This window comes from Apium graveolens, chromosome 2, assembly GCF_009905375.1.
Source record: "Apium graveolens cultivar Ventura chromosome 2, ASM990537v1, whole genome shotgun sequence".
NCBI classification, from domain to species: Eukaryota; Viridiplantae; Streptophyta; class Magnoliopsida; order Apiales; family Apiaceae; genus Apium; species Apium graveolens.
Genome location: NC_133648.1, coordinates 90,676,632 through 90,704,215, shown reverse-complemented (window position 1 = coordinate 90,704,215; position 27,584 = coordinate 90,676,632). Strand labels below are relative to the sequence as shown.

The window sequence follows — 27,584 nt, the reverse complement described above, 5'->3', positions numbered from 1 at the left end:
CCTTAGGGAACTTAGTCTAGAAGCATGAAGGTTTTGCTTCCTCGCTCAATGAAAAACAAGTGAACAATATATGTAAAACTCTACTACGGTTAAGGGTAGAAAACGATTTTTAAATTCAAAACTCCGACAACTCCCAAGAATCAATTGTAATAAAAGTGACCGATAAATTACCTTGTTTAAAGGTCAACTGAGAACGATCTATTCCTTCGATAAAGGATTTTATCTAAATGATATAATTGTTTTGGGACTGGAATGTGGCTTACCCGGCACGGAGAGGTATCGGGTAGTGACCAAGCGCGGAGTGGCGCAGTATACAGTTATGTGGTCTCTGTGACCATTGACTTTCGGACTTGCACGGAAATGGGCAACCATCGTGTAATGTCTTGATAAGCCCAAAGGCGGCTAGGTTTGTATTCCTTCTACTAGTAGAGAAAATTTCGTATTCGGCTGATCACCGGTACGTGGTTTATTCCAGTATAGTCCCTTCCTCCACTTTGGATAAATTGTTGTGAAACCTACAACAGAAGGCCGATAAGGCTGAGTTTTAAATAAGGATGTTGATGTTCATATATCACATCCATATGAGAATCTTGGTTCAAGCATCATATTGAGATTTTGAGATAAAATGAGTACGAGTATAAGCCGATTAAACTGATACAGTTAAAGTTGAGTTTTTCATAAAATTGACAAGCATATAAACTTTTAGAAACCTTGGTTATACAATGCCTAATGGTTGTTTTTCCCTAAATGATTATATTGAGATAATGGATATCTATATCTTGCTGAGCATTAGTGCTCACTCTTGCTTTTATAAATATCATATCACAACAGATTACCAGCATGGCCCGAACCAGGATGACTGCCCGCAAACGGGTAGGGGACGCCCGTGAGTACCGTAGACTGTTCGTCCGCCAGCCACCTCAGGTAGACGAATAGAGATAGTTTCCTTTTGAGTACTTGAACCAAGACTATTTGTGACCCGAGTCAGTCTCATGTAGAGCTGTTCTCGGCATTCACTCTTTTGAGATAATTTCCTTTGGTCTGTAATAACTTAAATACTTTAACGTTAATTTAGTAATGTTTCTGAGCATATAACCTGTGTGTGTGTGAGTTTGGTTAAAAGGTCGAGTAATGATGTGAAAAGAGGATTAATTATTTATTAGTCAATATTAAGTGATCGTAACGACCCGAATTCCCGACCTTGAATTTGGGGGTGTTACAGAAATGGTATCAGAGCCCTAGGTTATAAGTCTCAGAAATGTTAGGTGAATCAACTGAATCAATGAACTAGAACTCACATAGAGTTCGTAGTCGGGCTACGAGGGTAGCACTGATATTAAGAACCCTTAGGGGTGATTTAAGTATCCAAGGATAGTAATACGTGTGTTAAATGACTTGTAGGTACCCGATGTGTTAGACCCTGAGGCTGTAGAGGCGTACGAGAGAGAGCATGATGAGGCCCTTTTAGCTGAGATCGAGGTAGCAGACCCTGCCCCCACTGTGGGCTTAGAGGTATTCGAGTACCCGGAGACTGACCCTGAGGAGGACTCAGAGGAGGACCCCACTGAGCCAGACACTGAGATAGCCCCTCCTGAGGATATTCCATACGGCAGCACGGAGGTTTCGTCTCCAGAGATGATGAGGGTGGATGTGCATCAGAGGTCGATAGAGCGTTTGTTAGATCGGATCTCAGCAGCCCAGGCTCGAGTCGCTGAGCTCGAGAGCGAGACGGGAGTAGCAGATTTGATGGATAGGATGATAGCTCTGCAGGCTAGAGTCACTGCACTGACTGAGGAGTTAGAGGCGGAGCTAGGGGCATCCACCCCAGTGAGGACACCCACCTCATCCCCTGTACCAGTTAGTCCCGCACGGACTGAGACCGACGACGGCATGGACCCTATTCTTGACGGTGTGGCAGCGACTCCTGCAAATTCCCCACTTCCACCACCCCTACCAGTCATATCCCTAGCAGTTCACGACTGGGTGGTAGGTCGCTATGCTGCTGATCTGACAGCGGCTGAGGCCCGTATTACCGAGCTGAGGGACCAGCTTTCCATCGAGCGGCACATGAGGATAGAGGCCCGAGCCAGGCGAGGATACCCCAGCGCCCGACGCGTGCGCAGGACCATTCGCCGCATAGAGCAGAGGACCATCGGTAGGATTCACCGCTTATCCCCCCAGCGTGACTTGGTGAGTAGGCGCGAGGTTATTAGGGTTGTGGTTCGCGCTATGAGGCGGATTCGTGATGTTACTCATGGCTAGTGGACACTGTTAGTAGTTGGTTGTTGTTCCTCAGTGGTGGTACTTAGTTGTTTTGTGATAGTTGTTCTGGGTTGTTGTCTTTGATAGTGCCACCAGCTAAGGATTATTGTATTAAGGCAAATTGTACTTTTATTATTCAGTATGTTGTACCTAGACCCGGCGTATGGCCAAATTATGTATAATTATCATGTTGTTTAATTGCGATTTCTAGATTGTGGTTTAATCTTCTTTCATACCTGCATAATTACATACTGTCATAACAAATCAGGAAGCATGAGAATTGGCAAGTGGAAACAACCTAAATAAGTTTATGTAACAGGAAAATGCCGCCAAGGAGAATAGTAACAAGAACTCGCCCGGCTGCATCTGGCGGCCAGGGTAGTAATAATGAGCAAGGGCATCGAGCACAGACCCCACCATTAAGATTTAACAAAGAACGAAATGAGTATGATGATGAGGACTATGAGGAGTCAGAGGCTGAAGATACTCAGGGGATGGAAATGCCAGTGAACCCTATGGAGCAGTTTGTAGAACTTCTGAGGCAAAACCTGCAGCAGCAACGACCACCCCAGCAACCCCAGCAGGCCATGGCTAATGCATTTAAATCTTTCAAGTCGGTCAAGCCCCCAGAGTTTCACGGTGTTACTGACCCAGTTCAGGCCAGGGCTTGGCTAAAAGAGGTAGAAAAGACCTTTGAGCGAATCGGCACTGAAGAAGCCCACAAGACTAATTTTGCCACTTATCTCTTAAAGGGTGAGGCTAACTATTGGTGGGAAGCCAAGAAAAATATGGAGCCCCAAGGGATTGTTACTTGGGAAAGATTCACTGAGTTATTTTTAAAGAAGTATGTCCCGAAGTTTATGGAGGTTCAGATGCAGCGAAAGTTCCTAGAGCTGAAACAAGAAAATATGAGCGTAGCGGAATATGAAGCTAAGTTCACAGAATTGTCGAGGTTTGTGCCACAACTGGTGGGTACCGAAGAGCAAAAGGCTGAGAGATTTCAACAGGGATTGAAACAGTGGATTCAGAATAAGCTGGCAATTCTGGAGATAACTGACTATGCCACCCTAGTGCAGAAGGCCACGATAGCTGAAGCAGGGAGTGAAATGAGCCAGAAAATGAAGCAAACTAAGAAGCGAAAGTTTGATGGTCAAAGCCGGAGTGTGGGAGGGGGAAGCTTCCCTAGTAAGTTTGTCAGGGGGACGGCCTCCCAACCCAACCGCAGTACAGGATTCGGGGGATCAGGGGGCGTGAGTGTGGCCCGGAGCGGGAACCAGACGGGAATGTCTTATCATAGCCAACCACGACCCCCTCTGCCAGAATGCAAGAGCTGTGGTAAGAAGCATTCTGGGCAATGTATGCAGAAACCAGTGACATGCTTTAAATGTGGTAAGGTGGGGCACTATGCCACAGCTTGTAACCAGGAAGCGGCTAAGTGTTTCCAGTGCGGAAAGACAGGACACATGAGGAAGGACTGCCCTGCGGCGGCCCCAGCTAGCTCAAGGGGTAGTGTAGCTGCATCTAACAGAGTGCCGACTGCCAGAACCTTTAATATGACTGTGAAAGATGCCGTGAGGAACACCAATGTTATAGCAGGTACGCTCCTCCTAAACTCCAATTCCGCCAATGTGCTATTTGATTCTGGAGCTACTAAGTCTTTCGTGTCTAAGGAATTTGCTGAAAAATTGAACTTAAAAGTGGAACCTTTGAAAGAATCTTTGCAAGTGGAAATAGCTAATCAAGAGATTATCCCTGTAAATCAAGTTTATGCTAACTGCAACCTAGAATTAGGTGGAGTAAGATACCCAGTAGATTTAATTCCCTTTCGACTAGGGGAGTTTGATGTGATATTAGGAATGGATTGGCTATCTAGAAACCATGCCCAGATTGATTGTGAGGGGAAGAAAGTAAAATTGAAAACACCTAGTGGTAAGAGTGTAATAATTAAGGGGCAACGGCAAACCAAGAAGTTTCTAACTATGGTGCAGACCAAAAGACTTTTAAGGCAAGGATGTGAGGCCTACTTGGCTCACGTGGTGGATACCAAACGAGAAACCCCTGAGATCCACACCATACCCGTAGTTAACGAGTTTGAGGATGTATTTCCCAAGGATCTTCCCGGACTACCTCCGGATCGGGAGATAGAATTTGCCATTGATTTAGCTCCCGGCACGGCACCAGTATCAAAGGCCCCGTATCGTTTGGCCCCCGTCGAGATGAAAGAGTTGGCTGATCAACTGCAAGATCTATTGGATAAAGGAATGATTAGACCAAGTGTGTCCCCGTGGGGTGCACCCGTATTATTTGTGAAGAAGAAGGACGGCAGCATGAGACTGTGCATCGATTATCGAGAGCTGAACAAGCTGACCATTAAGAACAAGTACCCATTGCCAAGAATAGATGACCTCTTTGACCAACTAAAGGATGCCACATGTTTTTCCAAGATTGACCTTAGGACAGGTTATCATCAACTTAAGATCAAACCGGAAGATATACCTAAGACTGCATTTCGTACTAGGTACGGACATTATGAGTTCCTGGTTATGTCATTTGGTTTGACTAACGCGCCCGCGGCTTTCATGGATCTGATGAACAGAGTCTTTAAGAAGTATCTGGACGAATGCGTGATAGTCTTCATCGATGATATTCTAATTTACTCTAGGTCGGAGGAGGAACATGCGGAACACCTCAGGATAGTATTGGAAATCTTACGAAAAGAAAAATTGTATGCCAAATTCTCAAAGTGTGAATTTTGGTTGAAAGAAATTCAGTTTTTGGGTCATGTGATTAGTAAGGAAGGAATTCTCGTAGACCCCGCAAAGATAGAAGCTGTCGCTAATTGGGAACAACCAACCACGCCCACCGAGGTCAGAAGCTTTATTGGACTGGCCGGGTATTATCGAAGGTTTGTAAAGGATTTCGCCAAGATAGCAGGCCCGTTGACTAGACTTACTCGGAAAACAGAAAAGTTTGTTTGGACGGAGAAATGTGAGGAGAGCTTCCAAGAATTGAAGAAAAGGTTGGTATCGGCCCCAGTGCTGGCCCTACCAGACGATAAAGGGAACTTTGTGATTTATAGTGATGCGTCCCATAAGGGTTTGGGATGTGTGCTGATGCAGCACGGTAAGGTGATTGCCTATGCATCCAGGCAATTAAAGGAATATGAAGTGAGGTACCCCACCCATGACTTAGAATTAGCCGCCATAGTGTTTGCCCTTAAGATGTGGAGACATTACCTATACGGAGAAAAGTGTGAAATTTATACTGACCACAAGAGTCTTAAATATATCTTCACCCAGAAGGAGCTAAACATGAGGCAGAGAAGGTGGTTAGAATTGATTAAGGACTACGACTGCGAAATTCTTTATCACCCGGGGAAGGCCAATGTGGTGGCCGATGCCCTTAGTCGTAAGGAAAGATTGAAAAGGATCACCACGTCAGAGGATTTGATCAGAGAATTTGACAAGTTAGAGATTGAGGTCAAGGTTGCTGAGCCAGGGACCGAAGGTTTGTATGAGATGGTTATGCGACCGGAGCTACTGGAAAAGATTAGGCGATGCCAAGAAATAGTGTTGAGGGAGAACAAGGAACTGGTAAGCGGAGAGGAGGCCAAGTGTGACCCAGACGAGAAAGGAATCAGGAGGCATGCCTACAGGATATGGGTCCCTAACGTCCAAGAACTAAAGGATGAAATTTTACGGGAAGGACACAGCTCTAGATATACGGTCCACCCAGGAAGCACTAAAATGTACCAAGATTTAAAAGAGTACTACTGGTGGCCTAACATGAAGAAGGATGTAGCGGAGTGGGTCAGTAAGTGTATGACCTGTCAGAGAGTAAAGGCAGAACACCAGCGACCAAGCGGACTCTTGCAACCCTTAGAAATTCCGATGTGGAAATGGGAGCAGATAGCTATGGATTTTGTGGTAGGATTACCCCGAACTAAGACTAACCATGATGCAATATGGGTAATTATAGACCGACTAACCAAGTCAGCGCACTTTCTCCCAATCAAGGAAACCTACACAGTGGATAGATTAGCGGAGCTATACATTAAAGAAATTGTGGTAAGGCATGGAGTGCCAGTAGCTATCGTATCTGACCGAGATCCTCGATTCAACTCCAGATTTTGGAGGAGCTTTCAGGAATGCCTAGGAACCAAACTAAACATGAGCACCGCTTACCATCCGCAAACAGATGGACAAAGTGAGCGAACCATCCAGACATTGGAGGACATGTTGAGAATGTGTGTAATTGATTTTAAGGGTTCTTGGGATGAACACCTGTCTTTGATAGAGTTTGCTTACAACAATAGTCATCATGCGAGTATCGGAATGCCCCCATACGAGGCGTTGTATGGCCGAAGGTGCCGTTCGCCCTTGTATTGGGATGAAGTAGGTGAGAGAAAGTTACTAGGTCCCGACTTGGTGCAAAAGACAAGGGACATAGTTCAATTAGTCAGAGGACGCATAGCAGCAGCCCAAGACCGACAGCGTAAATACGCCGATCTGGCACGAAAGGACAGAGAGTATGAAGTGGGTGACCAGGTGTTTCTGAAAGTGTCACCATGGAAAGGATTGATGAGATTTGGGAAGAAGGGGAAGCTGAGCCCCCGTTATATTGGACCTTTCGAGATTCTAAGACGGATAGGACCCGTGGCATACGAGTTAGCTTTACCTCCAAATCTTCAGCAGGTCCATAATGTTTTTCATGTATCAATGTTGAGGAAGTATAATGCGGATGCCAAACATATAGTGGAGCATGAGCAAGTAGACCTTCAACCAGATATGTCCTATGTTGAGCAGCCAGTCGAAATCATTGACCGAAAAGAGCAAGTACTCCGGAACAAGAGTGTCAATCTAGTCAGAGTCTTATGGAGGCATCACAACGTCGAGGAGTCGACTTGGGAATTAGAGAGTCACATGCAAGAAAAGTACCCCCATCTATTTGTGGATTGATTCCGGGACGGAATCCTTTTAAGGGGGGGAGACTGTAAGAACCCTGATTTTTTGTAATATTTTAAAACTTCTGTGAATAGTAACTTGAGCTGATTAAGTAATACGTATGGGGATCATCATAAAATGAATAGTGGAATTTTGAGAATCCGAGATCATATTCTTGTTTATCGAGGAAAATAAGTGAATGTAAAAGCCGACGAAATTCGAAGATTTACGATTATACTACATTTTTTTCGTATCCGTAAAGAATGGCGTAGAACCGGGAATACTACATGAAATAAATAATATATCAAGGTGTTTCTATGATCAAGAGAAGGAATGGAATTGGTTATAGTATTATAAGCGATAAAAGAAATCGCTACGAAACAAGTCGTTATACGTGGAATCTATCGGAATGGAACGACGATTGCGTTTACGATAAATAAAGGAATGAGAAATTAAATCCCATGCAAGTTGGCCATGCATAACCAAGTCCTAACTAGTAGTTAGGAGTGTAACTAGATGATTAGAAGTTAACTAGAATAGTTAGTGGAATAGTGTTGAATAGTGATGGGAGACAAACAAGTACACAAGCCATACTTCTCCCTTTTCTCACTTCATCACACAATCAAACCAACCTATACCTTTGCCAAATTATTGTCAAATCTGCTGCATACATCCCATATATTCATTATACACTCCCACACTTCATCCACAAAAGAAAACAACCCTCTTTTCCCTCACTTAAAGCTCTCCCATTTTACATTCCAGCAGTTCGGATTTTCTGAGCAAGGGAGAAAGAAAAATTCATAACTCAAAATGTACGCATTCAAATGTCATGAAATTTTTACCATAGCTTCTATATATCTTGGGTAAGATTCGTACCAAATTTCAGCCTCAAATTAGTTTTTTTCAATTTTATAAAAATGTTTGAATGAGGTGCTGAAAAGTAACTCCAAAATTCTAACTTGTTTCTTGGTTTTGTTTCTTAAGGATCTAGCCCTTCTAAGTGTTTTTCAAGCAAACCAAGCCCTAATCACCTTAGTACTAACCCTCCTAGTGCTCAATAAGGTATAACTTCCAACTCTTTAAAGTTTTAAGGGTGGGTTTAAGAGTTATTTATGATGTAGTGTCAAGATCCAAGAGTTTGTGTATGTGTAAGGTTGTTTTACTCATATTCTTGCTAAGTACTTGAGTTTTTGAGTTATGATTCTTTTATTTGATGATAGATAAAGTATATAAGGTGTATGTGGGTGGATCTTGAGAAGTAAGAAGTGTTGTGTTGGTCATAAGTAGTGATTGTGTCAAGAACAAGTAGTAGAAATGGAATATGGAGCCTATTGCACTTGGTCTGCCTTCTGCAGTGTATTCGGCCATGTAAATGTTTGAAATTTGTGAGTCACTGGCCATGACTGGGTAGATCTTGATTTGTAGTTTCTGTACATGTGTGGATCATCACGAGGGGATTTACGGTTTAAAAATTATGATCGTTTTAGTGTAGAGCGTTCATACGAAAAGCCAACTGCGCATAGGCCACTTGCTTAATAATTTTGAAAGGCTAAAAATGATTTCGAAAATTTGGAAAAATCATGATAATTAAATAATGCAGCAAGGAAGACTGTCCAAAAAGAATTTTAAGAAAATATTAATTTTTCGATTTTATAAAAATGTTTTAGTAAAGCGAATCGATAATCGCGTACTAACTAAGATCGTTGGTTATTGATTTTAGATCGCCAACAAAAGCCCCGAGACCATACCACTCCTAGCACTCGAGGCAAGTTTACGAAACCCTAACACAAATTATCCATGCTATATATACTTTTGTGATATTGATGCCATGATTTATAATTCGAAAATATATGCTTGTCTGTGATATCAATACATTCCAATTATGTGATTATTTACGGAGACGAACTTCGTTTTATACGAGTATGAGAAATTGAAACGTAATTTTAATATAATACAAGATAGTGGGAGTCGGAGATAGTTTTAAATCAATTTAATCCCGGAACGAGCCGGACGCGGAAAATTTCGATTTCAATAAATAAAGTACTTTCGCGTAACATACATATCAAACGAGCGATTGAGATTTGATTTATAACTAAAAGAGGTAATCGAATACTCACTCAAGGGATATCCTACTTGACTATTTATTTATAAGTAATACCTAAAGAGTTACTAAAATATCCGGAAAATACTTAAAGTAATATTGAAAAGTTTTTAAATCAATTCACTCTATCTAAAATGTATGTAACCATTCGAAGGATAATTATAAGATGTCGAATCCCGTCTTAAGTATTTAATTAAGATTTTTATCAATTCATTGAACCTTATTAAGAAACATTTTGTACTTAAGGTTTTATCAATTCATTGGACCCTTCATAAAAATATTATGAGACCGTAAATATTTAATATTACGTACCTCAAAAAAAAATCATTTAAAAATAGACATAGTTCCCAAGGATACTTTCTAAATTATTCAAAATTTCTCGGAAGAGATCAATCATCTGAAACTTATCAAAACCTTAGGGAACTTAGTCTAGAAGCATGAAGGTTTTGCTTCCTCGCTCAATGAAAAACAAGTGAACAATATATGTAAAACTCTACTACGGTTAAGGGTAGAAAACGATTTTTAAATTCAAAACTCCGACAACTCCCAAGAATCAATTGTAATAAAAGTGACCGATAAATTACCTTGTTTAAAGGTCAACTGAGAACGATCTATTCCTTCGATAAAGGATTTTATCTAAATGATATAATTGTTTTGGGACTGGAATGTGGCTTACCCGGCACGGAGAGGTATCGGGTAGTGACCAAGCGCGGAGTGGCGCAGTATACAGTTATGTGGTCTCTGTGACCATTGACTTTCGGACTTGCACGGAAATGGGCAACCATCGTGTAATGTCTTGATAAGCCCAAAGGCGGCTAGGTTTGTATTCCTTCTACTAGTAGAGAAAATTTCGTATTCGGCTGATCACCGGTACGTGGTTTATTCCAGTATAGTCCCTTCCTCCACTTTGGATAAATTGTTGTGAAACCTACAACAGAAGGCCGATAAGGCTGAGTTTTAAATAAGGATGTTGATGTTCATATATCACATCCATATGAGAATCTTGGTTCAAGCATCATATTGAGATTTTGAGATAAAATGAGTACGAGTATAAGCCGATTAAACTGATACAGTTAAAGTTGAGTTTTTCATAAAATTGACAAGCATATAAACTTTTAGAAACCTTGGTTATACAATGCCTAATGGTTGTTTTTCCCTAAATGATTATATTGAGATAATGGATATCTATATCTTGCTGAGCATTAGTGCTCACTCTTGCTTTTATAAATATCATATCACAACAGATTACCAGCATGGCCCGAACCAGGATGACTGCCCGCAAACGGGTAGGGGACGCCCGTGAGTACCGTAGACTGTTCGTCCGCCAGCCACCTCAGGTAGACGAATAGAGATAGTTTCCTTTTGAGTACTTGAACCAAGACTATTTGTGACCCGAGTCAGTCTCATGTAGAGCTGTTCTCGGCATTCACTCTTTTGAGATAATTTCCTTTGGTCTGTAATAACTTAAATACTTTAACGTTAATTTAGTAATGTTTCTGAGCATATAACCTGTGTGTGTGTGAGTTTGGTTAAAAGGTCGAGTAATGATGTGAAAAGAGGATTAATTATTTATTAGTCAATATTAAGTGATCGTAACGACCCGAATTCCCGACCTTGAATTTGGGGGTGTTACATAAGCTTTCCCTTGTTGCTTCTTTAGAAGAGCATCATACTTTGCTTCCAATTCAAGATAGGCTTTATCTTTCTTTGCCTTCTTGGATTTTCTACATTCTGTAGTAAAATGGCCCAACTCATCACAGTTAAAGCACCTTATTTTTGATCTATCAACAGATCCAGTTTTGTAGCTAGTTTTGCTATCAGGAGTGTACTTCCCTTTTCTTTTCCAGCTGCTGTCTTTGTTGAAGGACTATCCTTTGCTCTTGAAAAATCTTGGTTTCTTTACTCTAATATTAGAGAATTTTCTGGCCAAGTAAGCCATTGATTTGTCTAGCTCATCAAGAGTGTAGAACTCATCTTCTTCATCCAATTCCAATATGACTTGCTCTTCAGTGTCATTGACTCTTTTCTCACTTGTAGAAATTGCTGGAGTTGGGGATCTTTGCTCATCATTAGAAGTCTGGCCATCATTCACAATCAGTGCACTTGAGCCATCCATTACATATCCTTGACCAGCCCTTAATGATTTCTTTTGAATCATTTCAAGTTCATAAGTTTTCAGAATCCCATAGAGCATTTTCAGTGTGATTCTACTCAAATCCCTTCCTTCTCTGATTGTAGAGATCTTTTGTTCCAAATGGTCAGGGAGAGTGAGCAAGAACTTCAAATTCACTTCTTCAACATCATAAAATTTATCATGAAGCTGCAAGTCATTTATCAGCTTATTAAACCTTTCAAACACATCAGTAATACCCTCCTTTGGTTTAGCCATAAAACCCTCATACTGAGAAATCAATATCCTTATTTGATTTAACCCAACCTCCTCAGTTCCTTCACAGAGTATTTCAATCTTTTTCCACATCTGTTTAGCAGTGTCACAGTTGAAAATGTTATTATACATTACATTGTCAAATGACTCAATTAGTATCAGTTGCAAAGCACTGTCTGGGGAAACTTTCTCTCTTTCAGGTTCAGTATACTCAGAAGGATCCTTGGGAGCATAATGAGCTGGAATAACCATATCTCCATCTGTGGTTTCCTCAACTCTAACTACAGGAGTGAAGGGCCCATTCTTGAGGATACCAATGTAAAGATGATTGGCCATTCTTATAAATAGCAACATTTTCTTTTTCCATAAAGTGTAATTGGCCTTATCAAAGGGAGGAATCTTGATACTACTGATTTTCTGTGTATTCATTTTTCCAAGATCTAATCTGTTTACTTTCAGATTTTGCTCTGATACCACTTGTTAGGTATGAATATAACACAGAGGGGGGGGGGTGAATGTGTTTTGGCTTAAATGTTTGATTTTCGATCGACTTAGGCTTTAGCAGTTGGTAGTTGTTAATGATTTAGTAGAATGGATGTTAAACATAAATAGCTGTGCAAATATGTAAAACAAAGATCTTCAAAACTCACTTAATTTTATATTAAAAATCAAGCAGTGTTTTGCTATAAAATCTCTAAGTTCTTGTTTTAGAACTTAGCTTCTTTCTTGAGAGAGAACACACAATTTTCTATTCTGATTGTTCTACTTGATTAGAGGACCAGTGTTAACTTTATAACTCAGTTAACTGCTGGTTTACACAGTGGATAATAAATATGCTATTAGCTTTTCTAAACTGTCACTTGTCATTTCTATTTATAGAAAAGCAAATCTTCCATTTCTGGCTTAGCATATCTATAGCATCCCGTGATTACTTTAATCTCCTCTGTCAGTTAATCTTTGCCATTGATCTTGCACATCTCTCAAGCTGCTTTTTGTAGACTTATCAATCCAGCTGTGTGAATTATTTGTTGATTTGCAACCTTGGATATTGAACTGTTCTGCAATTCTGTACTTAGAGAAATTTCTTCACTTCGAGATCTCCAATTAAGCTGTAGAGAACTCGACATCTCGATAGGCATGTTGGTTTGTCGATATCTCTGAAACTTCATTGTTAACTTGACTTATCGACAACTCTGAGTTCTCTAGTGAATTTTGGTTTATCGATAACTCAGAGTTCCCTAATGGACTTTGGCTTATCGATAACTCAGAGTTCTCTAATGAATGTATACTTGTCGATATCTCTGAGTTCTCGAATGGTTTCTCTATAACACTAATTCTGTGACTTGTAGAGATCTTGACTTAGAATGTTTTACACCAAACAGATTTATTCAACTCCAAGCTTCTTCATAATTCTTCTGAGGCATGATCTTCTTGATCTTCTTCCAGATAGAATTCTTAGGCTTGACACTGTTTAGAGAAAAATGCTCCAGTCTGCTCCATTTACATTTTACATACATTAAGTGTTACAAGTATGAATTACAGATTAAGGTTACAATACAACTAATCTTAGGGTTGTCAGTATGACTTAGTCTTGTTATGATACAGACATGTTTTGCACAACAAATACTACTATAAAGATGGCGCTGCCGTCAAGTAATAATCAAAAGTAATCTGGTCGGCTATGCCATCGTAACTTTTGTATAAAGTTATTATTTCAACTTGCCTATTTAAATATTATGTGACATATTATATCTTATTTAAAATTTATTCAGAATGACGAATCTTGCAAAATTAGAGTTTATTGCCTTGGATGTTTCGGGGAATAATTATTTATCATGGGTCCTTGATATGGAATTACACCTTATTAGTGCTAATGGCCTAAAATATACTATTAACCCGGAAAAAATCTCAACTGTTGAACAAAATGCAAAAGCAATTATCTTTCTTAGGCATCACATCCACGAAGATCTAAAATCTGAATACCTCACTATCAAAAATCCATTCACCCTTTGGAATAATCTCAAGGATAGATTTGATCATCAGAAACTTGTTCACTTGCCATCTACCAATATGACTGGATTAATTTGAGGTTACAGGATTTCAAATCTGTAGCTGAATATAATTATGCTCTTTTCAAGATAAGCTCAAAAAATAATTTTATGTGGTGAAAATATTACTGATGCTAAAATGATTGAAAAAACTCTCTCAACCTTTCACCCCAACACTATGATCCTGGCTCAACAATATAGGGAGCGGAATTTTCAGAAATATGGCGAGCTGATATCTCTCCTTCTTGTGGCTGAAAAGAATAATGAGTTGCTATTGTAAAATCATCAGATACATCCCAGATGATCTGCCCAATTACCTAAAATACATAACACGTCATTCCTGAAGAATGAACGTGTGAAAGGGCATAGAGGAGGACGGGGTTATGGACGAAACCGTGGACGTGGAAATTTCCATGGTCAGTTTCGCAATCAATATCATTCTGGCCACCTGAAGTGGCAACGTGATGGTTACAACTCTGGCCACCAAAAATGGCAACGTGAAGTGCCAAATAAAAGAAAGGCACCCCAAGAAGGAGAGAACCAAGGCATCTGTCATAAGTGCGGATCCGAGGGGCACTGGCAACGTACTTGTCGCACACCCAAACATCTTGTTGATCTCTACAAGTCATCCAAAAGGAATAAAGGAAAGAGAGTAGAAACCAACTTCGCTAATTATAATCTAGTTAATGAACCAGTCAATAAGACCTCAAATGAAATAGACACTGGTGCTAATCTTTATTATGGTTTAGACAACTAGACTTCATATGTATTGTCTTGCTTTACTTATTTCCTTTGTGTTTTACTTATTTCCATTATGTACTCATTTTATGTACTTGTTTCATGTTGTTGTTCTATGTACTCAGTGTGTTTTTAATAAAGATGTTTTTCGTTTATATATATGTATAGAGATGGAAGATATATGCATTGTTGACTGCGTAACCATACACACTATTTTACAGAGTCAGAAATTCTTCTCACAGTTGCCTAAAACCAACTCACATGTCCGGATGGTATCGGGTACATCAAATATAATAGAAGGTTTTGGGAAAACTAGTTTTCTTCTACCAAATAAGACACACATACACATACAAGAGGCTCTATACTCTAGCAAGTCAACTAGAAACCTACTGAGTTTTAAAGATATCCTTCTTAATGGGTTTCACGTTGAAACTACTAATGAGAATGAAAAAGAATACCTTCTCATCACCTCAAACATCGTTAACAATAAAAGGGTCTTAGAAAAATTTCACTCGGTTTCTTCAGGATTATATGTTATGAGTATACGAGTTCTTGAATCTCATAATGTCAACATCCCCGAAGTCATCAACCCAAAACTACTTTCCCTTTGGCACGAAAGACTCGGTCATTCAGGAGTATCTATGATGCGTCGTATCGTTGAAAATTCTGTCATCCTCTTAAAACTCAAAAGATAATATCCCAAGATGAACTTCATTGTTCAGCATGTTCCTTAGGAAAACTGATTGTCCGACCATTCCCAGTTAAACTTCAAACTGAGTCCCCGAAATTCTTAGAAAGAATTCAAGGTGACATTTGTGGTCCTATTCATCCATCTTCTGGCCCATTTAGGTACTTTATGATTTTAATTGATGCGTCAACTCGATGGTCTCATGTATGTCTACTTACAATCCGAAATACAGCCTTTGCCAAATTACTTGCCCAAATAATTAAACTCCGAGCTCAATTTCCTGACCATCCCATTAAATCAATCCGACTAGATAATGCTGCTGAATTTACATCTGTAACTTTTAATGATTATTATATGTCAGTAGGAATCTCAGTTGAACACCCGGTAGCTCACGTACATACACAAAATGGTTTAGCAGGATCCTTAATTAAAAGACTTCAACTTACTGCCCGTCCCTTACTCCTAAGAGCAAAGTTACCTATATTTGTTTGGGGTCATGCAATACTTCATGCTGCAAATATAATTAGAATAAGGCCTTCTGTTTACCACAAACAATCCCCTCAAGAATTGGTTCTTGGTCAAGTACCTAATATATCTCATTTAAAAGTATTTGGTTGTGCTGTGTATGTTCATATATCAACATCACAAAGAACTAAAATGGGACCTCAAAAAAGAATTGGTATATATGTTGGTTTTGATTCTCCGTCTATTATAAGGTATCTAGAACCATTAACTGGTGATGTTTTTACTGCTCGGTATGCTGATTTTCGTTTTGATGAATCTATATTCCCTACATTAAGGGGAGATAAAATTTGCATAAATTAAATTCAGAAATATCATGGAATGCCTTAGGATTAAATGTTATTGATCCGCGTACTAAACAATGTGAATCTGAGGTTCAAAGAATTATACATATGCAAAATATTGCTAATCAAATGCCAGATGCATTTAATGATTCTAGAAATATTGTGAAATCATATATACCTACTGTTAATGCTCCGACCAATATTGAAATCCCTGGCAATAAATCAATTTCAGCGGAATTGATTAGTGATTCAAAGCCACGCCAAAAGCGTGGTAGACCTATTGGTGCAAAAGATATTGTACCACGAAAACGAAAATTGATTGGAATTGCCCTAGATGTGGCAAAAGTTTCAGAAAATACCCCATAAGTGGTATTGCCTCCTGAAGAGGTTCAAGCCCCTGAAGTGGCTGTAGCAAAACTCCCAAACGTGGAATTGCCTCTAGAAGAGAATGTTGCCCCAGAAGTGGCACATGCCCCAGAAGTGGCAAATGTTTCCACATAAGCAAAAGTACCTGAAATCTATGAGATCTCAATGAATTATGTCCATAACGCGAAATTATTGGATCGTGGGAGTATTGAGGTTGATGATGTATATGCTTTTTCCGTGGCATCTGATATTATTATGAACTCCGATCCTGAACCACAAAGTGTGGAAGAGTGTCAAAACCGAGATGATTGGCCAAAATGGAAAATTGTGATTCAAGAAGAATTGCAATCCTTACGCAAGAGAAATGTATTTGGACATGCAGTCCAAACACCAGCTGGTGTAGTCCCCATCGGGAATAGATGGGTGTTTGTACGAAAACGAAATGAGAAAAATGAAATTGTGAGATATACGGCCCGACTAGTAGCCTAGGGATTCTCTCAAAGACCTGGTTTTGATTACCAGGAAACATACTCTCCTATGATGGATGAAGTTACTTTTCGTTTTCTAATGGGTATGGCTTGTATGGAAAAACTGGAAACACATTTGATGGATGTTGTGACAACATACCTATATGGATCACTTGATAGTGATATTTATGAAAATTCCCGAATGATTAAATATTGAGGACACTAAGCCTCGACATTTATATTTTTTTAAATTACAACGATCATTGTATGGTTTGAAACAATCTGGTCGTATGTGGTACAACAGGCTTAGTGAATACTTATTAAATGATGGATATGTTGATAATCAAGTGTGTCCTTGCATTTTCATTAAATGATCATCAACAGGTTTTGTTATTATTGTTGTATATGTGGATGATTTGAATATTATCGGTACTACTGAAGATATTACTAATGCTGCTAACTATTTGAAAAATGAGTTTGAAATGAAAGATCTTGGAAGGACAAGATTTTGTTTAGGTATACAGGTGGAACACTTATCTTCAGGAATATTTGTTCATCAATCAAACTACACTGAAAAGATTCTTGATCGGTTCTACATGGACAAAGATCATCCACTAACCACACCAATGGTTGTTCGATCACTCGAGGTTGAAAATGATCCTTTCCGTCCTAGAAAACAAGATGAAGAGGCTCTTGGACCTGAAGTTCCATATCTCAGTGCAATTGGCGCTCTCATGTATCTTACGAACAACACACGACCTGATATTGCATTTGTAGTGAACATGTTGGCAAGATTTAGTTCTGATCCTACTAAAATGCATTGGGATGTAATCAAACATATATTCAGATATCTACGAGGGACAATCAATCTTGGACTATTCTTCCCAAACAAATCAAGATCACGGCTAGTTGGATATGCAAATGCTGGATACATGTCAGATCCTCACTTTGGGCGATCACAAACATGTTACCTATTTACATATTGTGATACTGCTATCTCTTGGAAGTCTACAAAACAGATTATGGCTGCAACTTTATCAAACCACGCAGAGTTACTAGCAATTCATGAAGCAAGCAAAGAATGTATTTGGCTAAGGTTGGTCATTCAACATATTCGAGAATCAAGTGGATTATCAAGTATTTCAGACAGTCCTATAGTTTTATTCGAGGATAACTCGGCCTGCATCAAACAACTTAAGGAAGGATATATTAAAGGGGATCGAACAAAACACATATTGCCAAAATTCTTCTACACTCATGAACTTCAAGAAAATGGTGATATTGATGTCCAACAAGTTCGCTCATGCGATAATCTGACGGATATACTTACAAAGTCACTACCTACATCAACATTTGAGAAGTTGAGAAATAATATAGGTATGCGGAGGTTAAAAAGTTTGCTACATCAAAATGTCAAAATGTGAGACATTTTATTCAGGGGAGATTGTACTCTTTTTCCTTCGTCAAAGTTTTTATTCCACTGGATTTTTCCTTGCAAGGTTTTAACGAGGCAGTCAATCTTTGCAATAACTCACATTTGATAATCAAGGGGGAGTGTTAAAATATTTAAATAAATATAAAGTGATTGTCAAAACGTATCAAGGAGGTCTCTCAAATCTTGTTGAGGAAGACTTGCACAGCTTCTTAAAAAAGAAACTTAATCAGGAAGACTCGTAAAACTTATCGAGGAAGACTTGTAATGCTTATTTAGGAAGTTTTGTAATACTTAATGAAAAAGATTTGAATAGCTTTCTTAGTAAGACTTTTAAACCAACTACTATAAATAACTCATTAACTAATGAAATGAAATATAACTTTCTCTCCATATTTTCTATTCTCCTATATTTCCTCTACACTAAACATAACTAATATTTTCGGTGGTTTATAACACATTTCAATTTATCTTGTTATGAAAATAAGTATAGGCATTTGATTTATCTCTAGAAATTCAAAAGACGAACTCCCTGCCTCCTCTCCGATCATCAGAACCATCGTCTCTGCCTGGCCCACCCCCACCTTCCCTCGATCTTAGCGCTCCATAACTTTCATCAAACCTTTAATTCAAAACTCTTGTTTCAAACTTGATGAGCTTTGACTAATCTCTCTCTCTACACACACAAACAAATATACGTACAGGTTATATTCAACTTGTTCTCAATTAAATTCTGAACTATTCTAGGTTATTGATTCTCGTAATTCACAATTTTATCAGCTCAGCCTTATTGTTAGTGATTATATTGGAGATTTTGAGATCTAGGGTTTTGAGTTAACTAGCTATTCTATTCAATTGTGCGTGTGTGTATAGACACAGATACATATATACATGAATGTGATGGATATGGATATAGCGAAAGATGTTACGGATTTGGACCCTGAGCTGTTGCAGCTGCCAGAGGTGTCTCCTTTGGCGCTCAAAACTACTCCTCAAATTGCCGAGGAGTTATTTGGACACTGGTTGTCATTACCCGACACCGGTAGACTGGTATATTTTCTGATACTTTTCGCTCTATTGTATTCGACATGTGTTTGATGGTTCCGTTGTTGTATGTGTAATGTGTTCCCGAATCATATTTTTCGATCCTCTTTGTTGTATGTGCTTATTAGTATATGTTTTCACATTTAGTAGCGGTATACTTTGGGTAGTGTACTGACGGTAATATAGAGAAATAGGAAGATACTAATAATTTGCTAGAATTGATTAGACGTTCCCTGTGATTAGTATACGAGAATAATGTTTGAGTTCAGAAATGTATAAGAGTTTGTGCCGTGCCAGTGTGATATGAAATAGTTTAGGAATTTCTGGAATTGCATTGCAACTCTACAATTTGTAGCCTGTAGCTTTTTCTAAGATAATGTCTTTTGTCTTGTTGATGAAGTTAAAAGCGTTATTGTCAATTAAAGTTGTTTTAAAACTATTGAAGTAACTCAAATGCACCCAACATTTTTATTTTCCAGAGATACTTTTCATAGATTAATAACTGCACATGATGTTGTATTAGATTATATACTAGGGTTTTTTCAAAGACATTATGTATCATACAGGTTGGGTAATCTAGATTGATAGATAACCAGGAGGACGTAGAAGAAGAATTAATGGTATTTAATGAACTCGTTGCTTGTAATGGGTTGTACAATATGGTTGACACCTGCGTATTGTATTTCATAATTAAATTGCTATGCTTATATTGTTTGGCTGTTCTCTTTTGTCCATGCATATTATCTTTTACTGTTCCTAGTTCCTACATGATTGTGAATGTATAACTTACTAAGATTATTATGCAATTTGACCATAAATAGAAGGATGGTAACCTAACAAAAAAAGGATTCTTGTGAAAGCATTTTACCTAGGCCACCTTATAGTCTTTGTTCCAGCCAATGTTAGTTCTGAAGTACTTAGATTTTATGTTCCTTAAGGTAAAATCACTAATTGATGATGCAAAAGCGGGCACCAGTCTTGGTGCTTCCGGGAACTCCTCTACAAATGCTTGTGGGGTTAGTCCATTGCCTTCTCTCTTCCCTGCTGCTAGTACACCTCCACTTTCACCAAGAAGTGCTGTAGGTTCTCCGAGAACTATGAAGCAGAGATCCAGTTTTTCTTTATTAGGTTCTCCACTGAAATTGGTCAAGGAACCAGTGCGGGAGGTCATACCTCAGGTATGATTAATATTTCTCTGCTCTTAGTTGACTGTCTTGCTTCAGGATCACTGCCCCGTGGATGCGCATGCGCTTGTAAATATATTTTTGTATTCGTAAATTCACAACACAAGACAGTGTGGGAGACGGAATATTTTTGTTTCAAACTTTACATCTTTAAAGCAGCATTTCTGTCTTCTTTATGATTCTAATGACAAGAAACTGAATTTAAAACCCATGTTATTGTTTGTTTTGTACTAACAGTTTTACTTCCAAGACGGTCCTCCTCCATCAGAGGAGCTGAGGGCCCAGTGCAATTCTAGAGTTGATGAAATTTTTAACAGAAATATGGATGGCTTGCAAGTGCATGGTATAATTTTTATCCCTTCTATTTGCTTTTTTGTATACTATCTCATCATATGATCTACAACCATAAAAAAGAGAAGAGAATTTACCTACATAGGATTAAAAGGTACTTTTAAGTGCAGAGTTCAAAGCTGTCACCAAGGATATATGTAAACTACCATCTTTCCTTTCCTCCACACTTTTTTTAAAGCTCGACACCAACTGCACAGGGCTAGTAACCAGGTACCTTCTTTATTTCCATTGATTCAGTTTAGCTTGATGTTTAGATGTGATTTACTCTGTATCTAAACAGCATAGTTTGTCCTAGAGGCTGAACCCCAGTACAGCCTGTTACTTCTTTTTTTTGGCCAACTAAAATGGACCCTGTTCTATACATTTATGCAACTTTGATTTATGCTTTAGCCATGACATTTCTAGAAGAAAGTTCCCATTAAAAAGAGTTGTAACTGACGCAAAATTTGTAAATTTCGTCAATCATTATAAATACATGGTCCAGTAATTTCTGATGCAAAATTTTGAAAGGAATCATAATTTGAATTTGATTAATTTGCCAGAGGATTAGGTGATTGCAATATTCCAAGTCTTTAACAGAGCAATAAATTATCTTCTAGTCTTACATATGAAATATTATTTTATAACTGCTTCTGCTACAACTGTCTTGTAAAATTCAATTTTTTTATATTGGATCTCAAAAACTATATAGAATATATTCTTTCTTGAAAACATATTCCACATTCAGGATTCACCATTTTGGAGCTGAAGCCTTGGTTGGTTTTGTTGATTGCCATAAGGGCTTTAACTTGGGGTTCTTCCGCTAATTTTTTTTCCCATTTTATAGAGACACATTTATTAAATACTGGGTTGAAAGCAAAATGATAACACTGGATGTAGCTACTCAAATATACAAAATCCTTAAGCAACCGGATTGCAAATACCTTACTCAGGTCTGCTACCATTATCTCTATCACTGATTCACTGGTTAAGTTTTCATCCAAAGGTGCTGTTTGTTTCACTGTTTCTCCGTCTAATACCAGAATGTCACATCCTTTATACAGGCTGACTTTAGACCTGCGCTTAAAGAGCTTTTGGCTACCCATCCAGGATTAGAATTCTTGCAGAATACTCCGGAATTTCAGGAGAGATATGGTATGCTCTCTGTGACTCGATAAGTTTGTGTTTGATCTTTGATGTAACATAAAATAGATCCATACTATTGACACTGTTCCACGATGTGGGGCAACTTTAGTCTGTTAAAGTTTCACCTAGAATAAAAGCCAGATAGCTAATTTTCAGTAAATAATTTGCTTGAGGTCATCTTAAACCTGATATATTGCTAGTACTTTGTTAGGAATTTCTTTTCTGGACTGTATCCCTAGTTCCCCACTTCCAGCCTTTCACTTGGTGGTTTAAGACTTAGTATTGAGAATTTCTTGTGAAGTTGTAGCATGTTGTTCAAGCATTTGTGATGGTAGCAATCTGATTTTGTTATAAGCTCTGTTCTAAAAAATGCTACGCGTTTAAGGTACCTTCTAGTATATTATCAACGACTGGATTAATTGGAAGGATTTTGTTGGAGTATTAGTCGGACATTTCTTGATATTTTCTATATTGGAGTATAAAGCATGCATATTTTAAAAATTAGTCGCCTAATTTCTTTATGAAACAGGGCCTAATTTTTGAAATATATTTTTATGCAGGCCTGATTATGTCAAAAAAATTGTTATTGAAAAGATGTGTAACTATTGTTTATTTTAAACCCATCTGCCATCTCTAAAGCATACATATTTTAAAAACTACGGGCCTAATTTTTCTAAAACATATTGTAGCGGACTTAATTATATTGCCTACATATCATAAAAATGTATTTTCATGGACCTAATTACTAAATCAATCATTACATTAAATAAATATTTTAACTAAAATACATATAATTATTTTACTTAAACACATCCTTAACAACTAATAGTTAATTTTTAAAACCTATTCTAATTAGAGTTCCCTTAACAATAAGATAGAAAATATTAAATTAACCTGTGCAATGCACGGGATATAAGCTAGTTTTAATTAAAATTTAAGGCTCAAGAATGCTTAGTGTTGTCCTTGATATAGTACATCTTACTGGGAAATGCTTGTTCAGAGTCTTGGAATTTCACATTTTTATTATGGTTGTTTACATTATTGTACATTATTATCTTTTTTGAGGACAAGTACTTCCAATTATAGAAGTGGTGATGCAGAACAACGATCTAAAAGTCCAAATAATTTGGAGCCCAACCTTGGGTTGAACAGTGACCAGATTTCGAAGCTCAATACTTAGTATTCTAGAATAAGTAAATTATCTTGTTAATTATGTTGATAATTATTTTTTTTAGATTAGGGATAGAACTGATCAATTTTAGAGTTCGATTTGAATTAGAAAAGTTCGTCTAACTTTGTTTAGGATAGAAGTTATGTTCTGTAATTAGGACAAATTTTGTTATGAAGATTACTATAATAAAAAACATTTGTTTCCTGTTTTCAGGTTTTCTCCAAAAATACCCTTGTCTAGTAAGATTGTATAGACATGCCCTTTGCATTACATGGTGTCAAAATATAAGTTCAGTTTAGAAACACTTAAAAGTTGATGTTGACAGAAAGCTCGAACAAATGTTTATTTTTGTGGTGATAGAGATTCTTATCATTGATTGCACAACAATGCTTCAATGACTGAAATTATGCTGGTTTTTCTTGTTATAATCTCTTAGGGTAATCGAATCATGTAAGCGGCATGATCACTTGAAAGTTGAATCTACCAACTTCACTTTTAAATAGAGGTTGCTTCTATAGTTCTATTACTCTAGTATCCTACACAATTAATATGATTGCTATTATTTATTAGTTATTACATTTCTCCTAAATTTAGTCTGATGGGTAAGCATGCATTTTCGAATTCTGATGTTGTGAACATTGCTTTTCTATGATGGTCTAGCTGAAACTGTCATATACAGAATATTCTACTACATCAACAGATCTGGAAATGGTCATCTTACTCTTAGGGAGCTCAGACGGGGAAACTTGATTGCTGCGATGCAGCATGCAGATGAGGAAGAGGACATTAATAAAGTTCTAAGGTTGGCATATTCATCCAAGTGATTACACTCTTAAGCATTAAATAGTAAAGTATATCTTTTAAAATGTATGCATGGTCGTCTATTATACTTATTGGTTTTTCTTTTCAATGAAGTAAATATTTCCTTCCAGGAAGGTAACAGTTGAACAGTTTGACATTTTAATGATGATATATTAGATTTCACTTTTCAGAAGACAAGTGATGGCTTTAGTTTATAACAATTGTAATTAAGGTGCTTTTCTATTAGAGATCCAAAAGGATTCACATTGTCTTCATAGTATTTTAGCTGTTGTATAAAGTTAATGAACTCACTTGATATCTTACTATTGAGTAGTTTTTTCTTCCAATTATCATCATCATCATCATTATTAAGCTGCTGAAGTAGTCTTTCTGTGCTGCATCAACTGTCACATGGTGAAGTATATGTGAAATTTATCTAATATTTATGTTGCTGGTGTTCTTGATTTGAATAACAGATACTTTTCATATGAGCACTTCTATGTCATATATTGCAAGTTCTGGGAGCTGGATACAGACCATGATTTTCTAATAGATAAAGAGAATCTCATCAAATATGGTAATCATGCACTTACATACAGGATCGTTGACCGAATATTTTCACAGGTATTATACTGTTCAGTTTAAATGTCTGCTTAAAGGGTAGAGACCAAGTGTGCTAATAATTTATGCACTCTTGTCTTTATGTTTATAATCTTAATTCAGGTTCCAAGAAAGTTTACAAGCAGTATTGAAGGGAAGATGGGCTATGAAGATTTTGTGTATTTTATGCTAGCAGAAGAGGACAAGTCATCTGAGCCTAGCCTTGAGTATTGGTATATGCTCTTTCGGTCATGCACAACATGTTGTTTAGTTCCCGTTAATGGATTTTGTACCCTTATAAAACTACTTTCAGCAAGTTAAAACACTCAATTTGCAAAATTACCTTAGCAAATCTGTTTCTGATTCTTCACTGTGGATGATTCAAACAAATTTTGAAACGAGTTTCTACTTGATTTTTAAAATGTTTCATTCCTCTTGGCACTTAATATGTTTAATAAGAATATCACAGAATCATATCTTTTAGAGTAATTTGTTGTTGAATTTTGCAAGTAATTAATTACTGGAAAGACAACTGTGTCTCAAGGTTTTCTGAATAGAAATTTTAAAACAAATGAAAATTTACACCGGTAATTAAATATTTACGATGATGCTAATTAATATTTCAAAAGGGTAAACAGTTAAGCATAGTTGTTACTGTCGATGCAAAAGATCATTGACTTCTGAATTGGATGGGTACATAGGAGGGAAATTTCTCTGTAGCTTTGCGGTCGGATAATGCTAAAGTTGTCAGCTTCCTTGGTGCACTTAACTTTTTCTATGTTCTGGAGATTTGTTTACTAAATCCTTGAGACTATGTTCTCCAGGTTTAGGTGCATTGATTTAGATGGGAATGGAGTTCTCACACGGAATGAAATGCAATTCTTTTATGAGGAACAACTGCATCGGATGGAATGCATGGGCCAAGAGCCAGTTCTTTTCGAAGATATTTTGTGTCAAATAGTTGATATGATTTCCCCAGAGGTAAAGTTTCAATACTAACATTGATGTTCTTTTGGGAAAGCTGCTGCAAGTAACACTGTTTTTACTGCAGAGAGAAGATTACATCACCATACAAGACTTCAAAGGATGTAAACTGTCAGGAAACGTTTTTAACATTCTTTTTAATCTAAATAAGTTTATGGCTTTTGAAAGTCGAGATCCATTTCTAATTCGTCAGGTATGCTGAACATCATGTTTGTCAGATCCCTACATGTTGCAATTTGCATGACCTTGCTAGGATGCTACATCTTCGGCGAGCTTTGACATACTATTTTGTGTGTATGGTTTCTGCAGGAACGGGAAGATCCAACTCTAACAGAGTGGGACCGTTTCGCACATAGAGAATATATTAGGCTATCGATGGAAGAAGACGGGGAATCAAATGGGAGTGCCGAGGTTTGGGATGAATCAGTGGAGGCACCATTTTAGGTTGATTTAGGTGAGTCTTGTATTAAAGGTTTGACTAGATTTTTTTGATGGTTGATGGAACAAAAATAAAGAAAAGCAAGGAAACATACAGAAGAGGAGTTTATTTAATGACATTTCTGCTTATCAAAGTGTGTAAATTATAGCCCTAATAATGGGAGGTGGTCTAAGGCAAGCGATTGTTAGCAGCATACCAAACCACGGTATTATACTACCGCTGTACGTAAAATGATGGGCCCCCATGTTTTTACACCAAAAACTATATGTATTGCAGTATAATACTGCACTATGGTATGCTGCAACAATTGCTTGGCCTAGACCGTACCCCCCCCCCCCCCCTAAAAGTGAGCCAAAAATATGAGTGAACATTACTGTAAATATTCTTAAGTTTCTGGTGACAGGCTTTGCTAGCTTTTTAGTTCTCATCAGTGAAGTATTTACCATACAAAACAATTGTTGAATTTACATACTAGTGCAATGGAATATTCAAATTACACATCCTATGCTCTTTCATAGGAAAATTTGAAGTGATACTTTTTCATCATTTTGCAGCTGCGGATTGATTTCTTGCCACGTATCCGTTAACTTGGGCTGATTGCTAGTTTTCACGAAGGGGACTCTAGAGTCACTGGAGGTTTGGGTCAATATATTTTGTCTTTGGCCACGTCACCTGATGCTCTTTGACCAAGTCTCAAGGCTTCTATGGTTTTTTGCATTGTACTACAAACAGCTGCTTCAGGAGTATCAGCCAAATGTCATCTGGAAAAACTCTCCTTCGCGGGAAGATGATAGATGTGCAACATACTTCCAGTAATGTCCATCTGTTGTATCTTCTCGTTTATGCAGTGTTCACTTTGCTCCCTTATACATCACCCTTCAATGCGGATGGGGTGAGTTTCGATGGCCTAGGATCGCGTAAACTTGCAGCTGTGTTTGATTGTCTTTCCTAGGAACAACATATTTCCTATTCCCTTCCCTTTGTTTTCAGTCTTAATTGTTTTATGATACAAATGAGGAAAAAAGGGACTTTGGGGTATAAAAAACAAGTTTGTTGATTATCTTGCTAGTAACTATGGTTTATACAATTGTAAACTGTTCAAGTTACGTGTAAAGGATTGGAATTTTAGGTCATTCCCTTTGGAATTTTCGGTCATCCTCACACCTTAGCTTCATCCGGATCATTATTGGATATAACTCTAGTGAGAATACTGGGTATCAAATTAAACGACTCCTTTTTGTCAAAACATCATATTAAACGACTCCTTTTTGTCAAAACATCATATTAAACGACATGATACCCGTGAAACATGTACCGCTGCCTTGCTACTTGGTTTTATATTATGTATTTTAAAAGAATATTTTAAATAAATGTATTCTTTTTTTATTTTTACCATGCTAATTCAGAAACAAATGTATTTTATTTTTGTCTTTTTGTAATAATTACATTTACAAAATGTCTTTATTATTTATACTAAAATCCACCTGCATTTTAGGTAAGTTTCATAAAATAATCTCAAAACATTGTTCTCTTTACAAATACGTTAAAATTGGCTTAAATATAGGTAATAGTTAGAGCATCTCCAGGGGATGCAACAATAAAATCTACGTGACAAGCATCTCCAGGGGATGCAACAATAAAATCT

At 37.7% G+C, this 27,584-nt stretch overlaps 3 protein-coding genes across 4 annotated transcripts; all 3 read left to right on the top strand.

The window, feature by feature from the left end:
- Positions 1-827: 827 nt before the first annotated feature.
- LOC141706012 (uncharacterized) lies at positions 828-2,417 on the top strand. The gene is made up of 2 exons (XM_074508857.1): positions 828-924; positions 1,402-2,417. Exons 1-2 carry the CDS (start codon positions 841-843, stop codon positions 2,260-2,262), a joined length of 945 nt encoding a protein of 314 aa, XP_074364958.1. The 5' UTR covers positions 828-840; the 3' UTR covers positions 2,263-2,417.
- Positions 2,418-17,404: 14,987 nt separating this feature from the next.
- LOC141691306 (secreted RxLR effector protein 161-like) lies at positions 17,405-18,850 on the top strand. Its single transcript, XM_074496039.1, has 2 exons — positions 17,405-17,945; positions 18,753-18,850. Exons 1-2 carry the CDS (start codon positions 17,405-17,407, stop codon positions 18,848-18,850), a joined length of 639 nt encoding a protein of 212 aa, XP_074352140.1.
- Positions 18,679-27,094, top strand: LOC141707643 (serine/threonine protein phosphatase 2A regulatory subunit B''alpha-like). Of its 2 annotated transcripts, none has more exons than XR_012569105.1 (14): positions 18,679-19,290; positions 20,223-20,462; positions 20,706-20,811; positions 20,930-21,029; positions 21,646-21,751; positions 21,863-21,953; positions 23,776-23,917; positions 24,393-24,540; positions 24,640-24,749; positions 25,341-25,497; positions 25,568-25,693; positions 25,810-25,954; positions 26,494-26,575; positions 26,672-27,094. XR_012569105.1 is itself a non-coding variant. In XM_074510928.1 (14 exons), the coding sequence occupies exons 2-13, from the start codon at positions 19,132-19,134 to the stop codon at positions 25,942-25,944; spliced, it is 1,620 nt and encodes a 539-aa protein (XP_074367029.1). In that variant the 5' UTR covers positions 18,679-18,944; positions 19,114-19,131; the 3' UTR covers positions 25,945-25,954; positions 26,494-27,094. The 2 variants fall into 2 exon arrangements, 1 of the variants encoding a protein (XP_074367029.1); XM_074510928.1 differs by having other exon boundaries at positions 18,679-18,944; positions 19,114-19,290; positions 26,494-27,094.
- Positions 27,095-27,584: the final 490 nt, after the last annotated feature.

Coding starts and splice junctions, on each gene's coding strand:
- LOC141707643 (XM_074510928.1), top strand. CDS start 19,132: ATGAATGTGATGGATATGGATATAGCGAAAGATGTTACGGATTTGGAC. Junction 21,752..21,862: donor ATTGCAAATACCTTACTCAG/GTCTGCTACCAT, acceptor TCCTTTATACAG/GCTGACTTTAGACCTGCGCT. Junction 21,954..23,775: donor GGAATTTCAGGAGAGATATG/GTATGCTCTCTG, acceptor ATGATGGTCTAG/CTGAAACTGTCATATACAGA.
- LOC141706012 (XM_074508857.1), top strand. CDS start 841: ATGGCCCGAACCAGGATGACTGCCCGCAAACGGGTAGGGGACGCCCGT. Junction 925..1,401: donor TCGTCCGCCAGCCACCTCAG/GTAGACGAATAG, acceptor AATGACTTGTAG/GTACCCGATGTGTTAGACCC.
- LOC141691306 (XM_074496039.1), top strand. CDS start 17,405: ATGGACAAAGATCATCCACTAACCACACCAATGGTTGTTCGATCACTC. Junction 17,946..18,752: donor AGAATCAAGTGGATTATCAA/GTATTTCAGACA, acceptor ATTTATCTCTAG/AAATTCAAAAGACGAACTCC.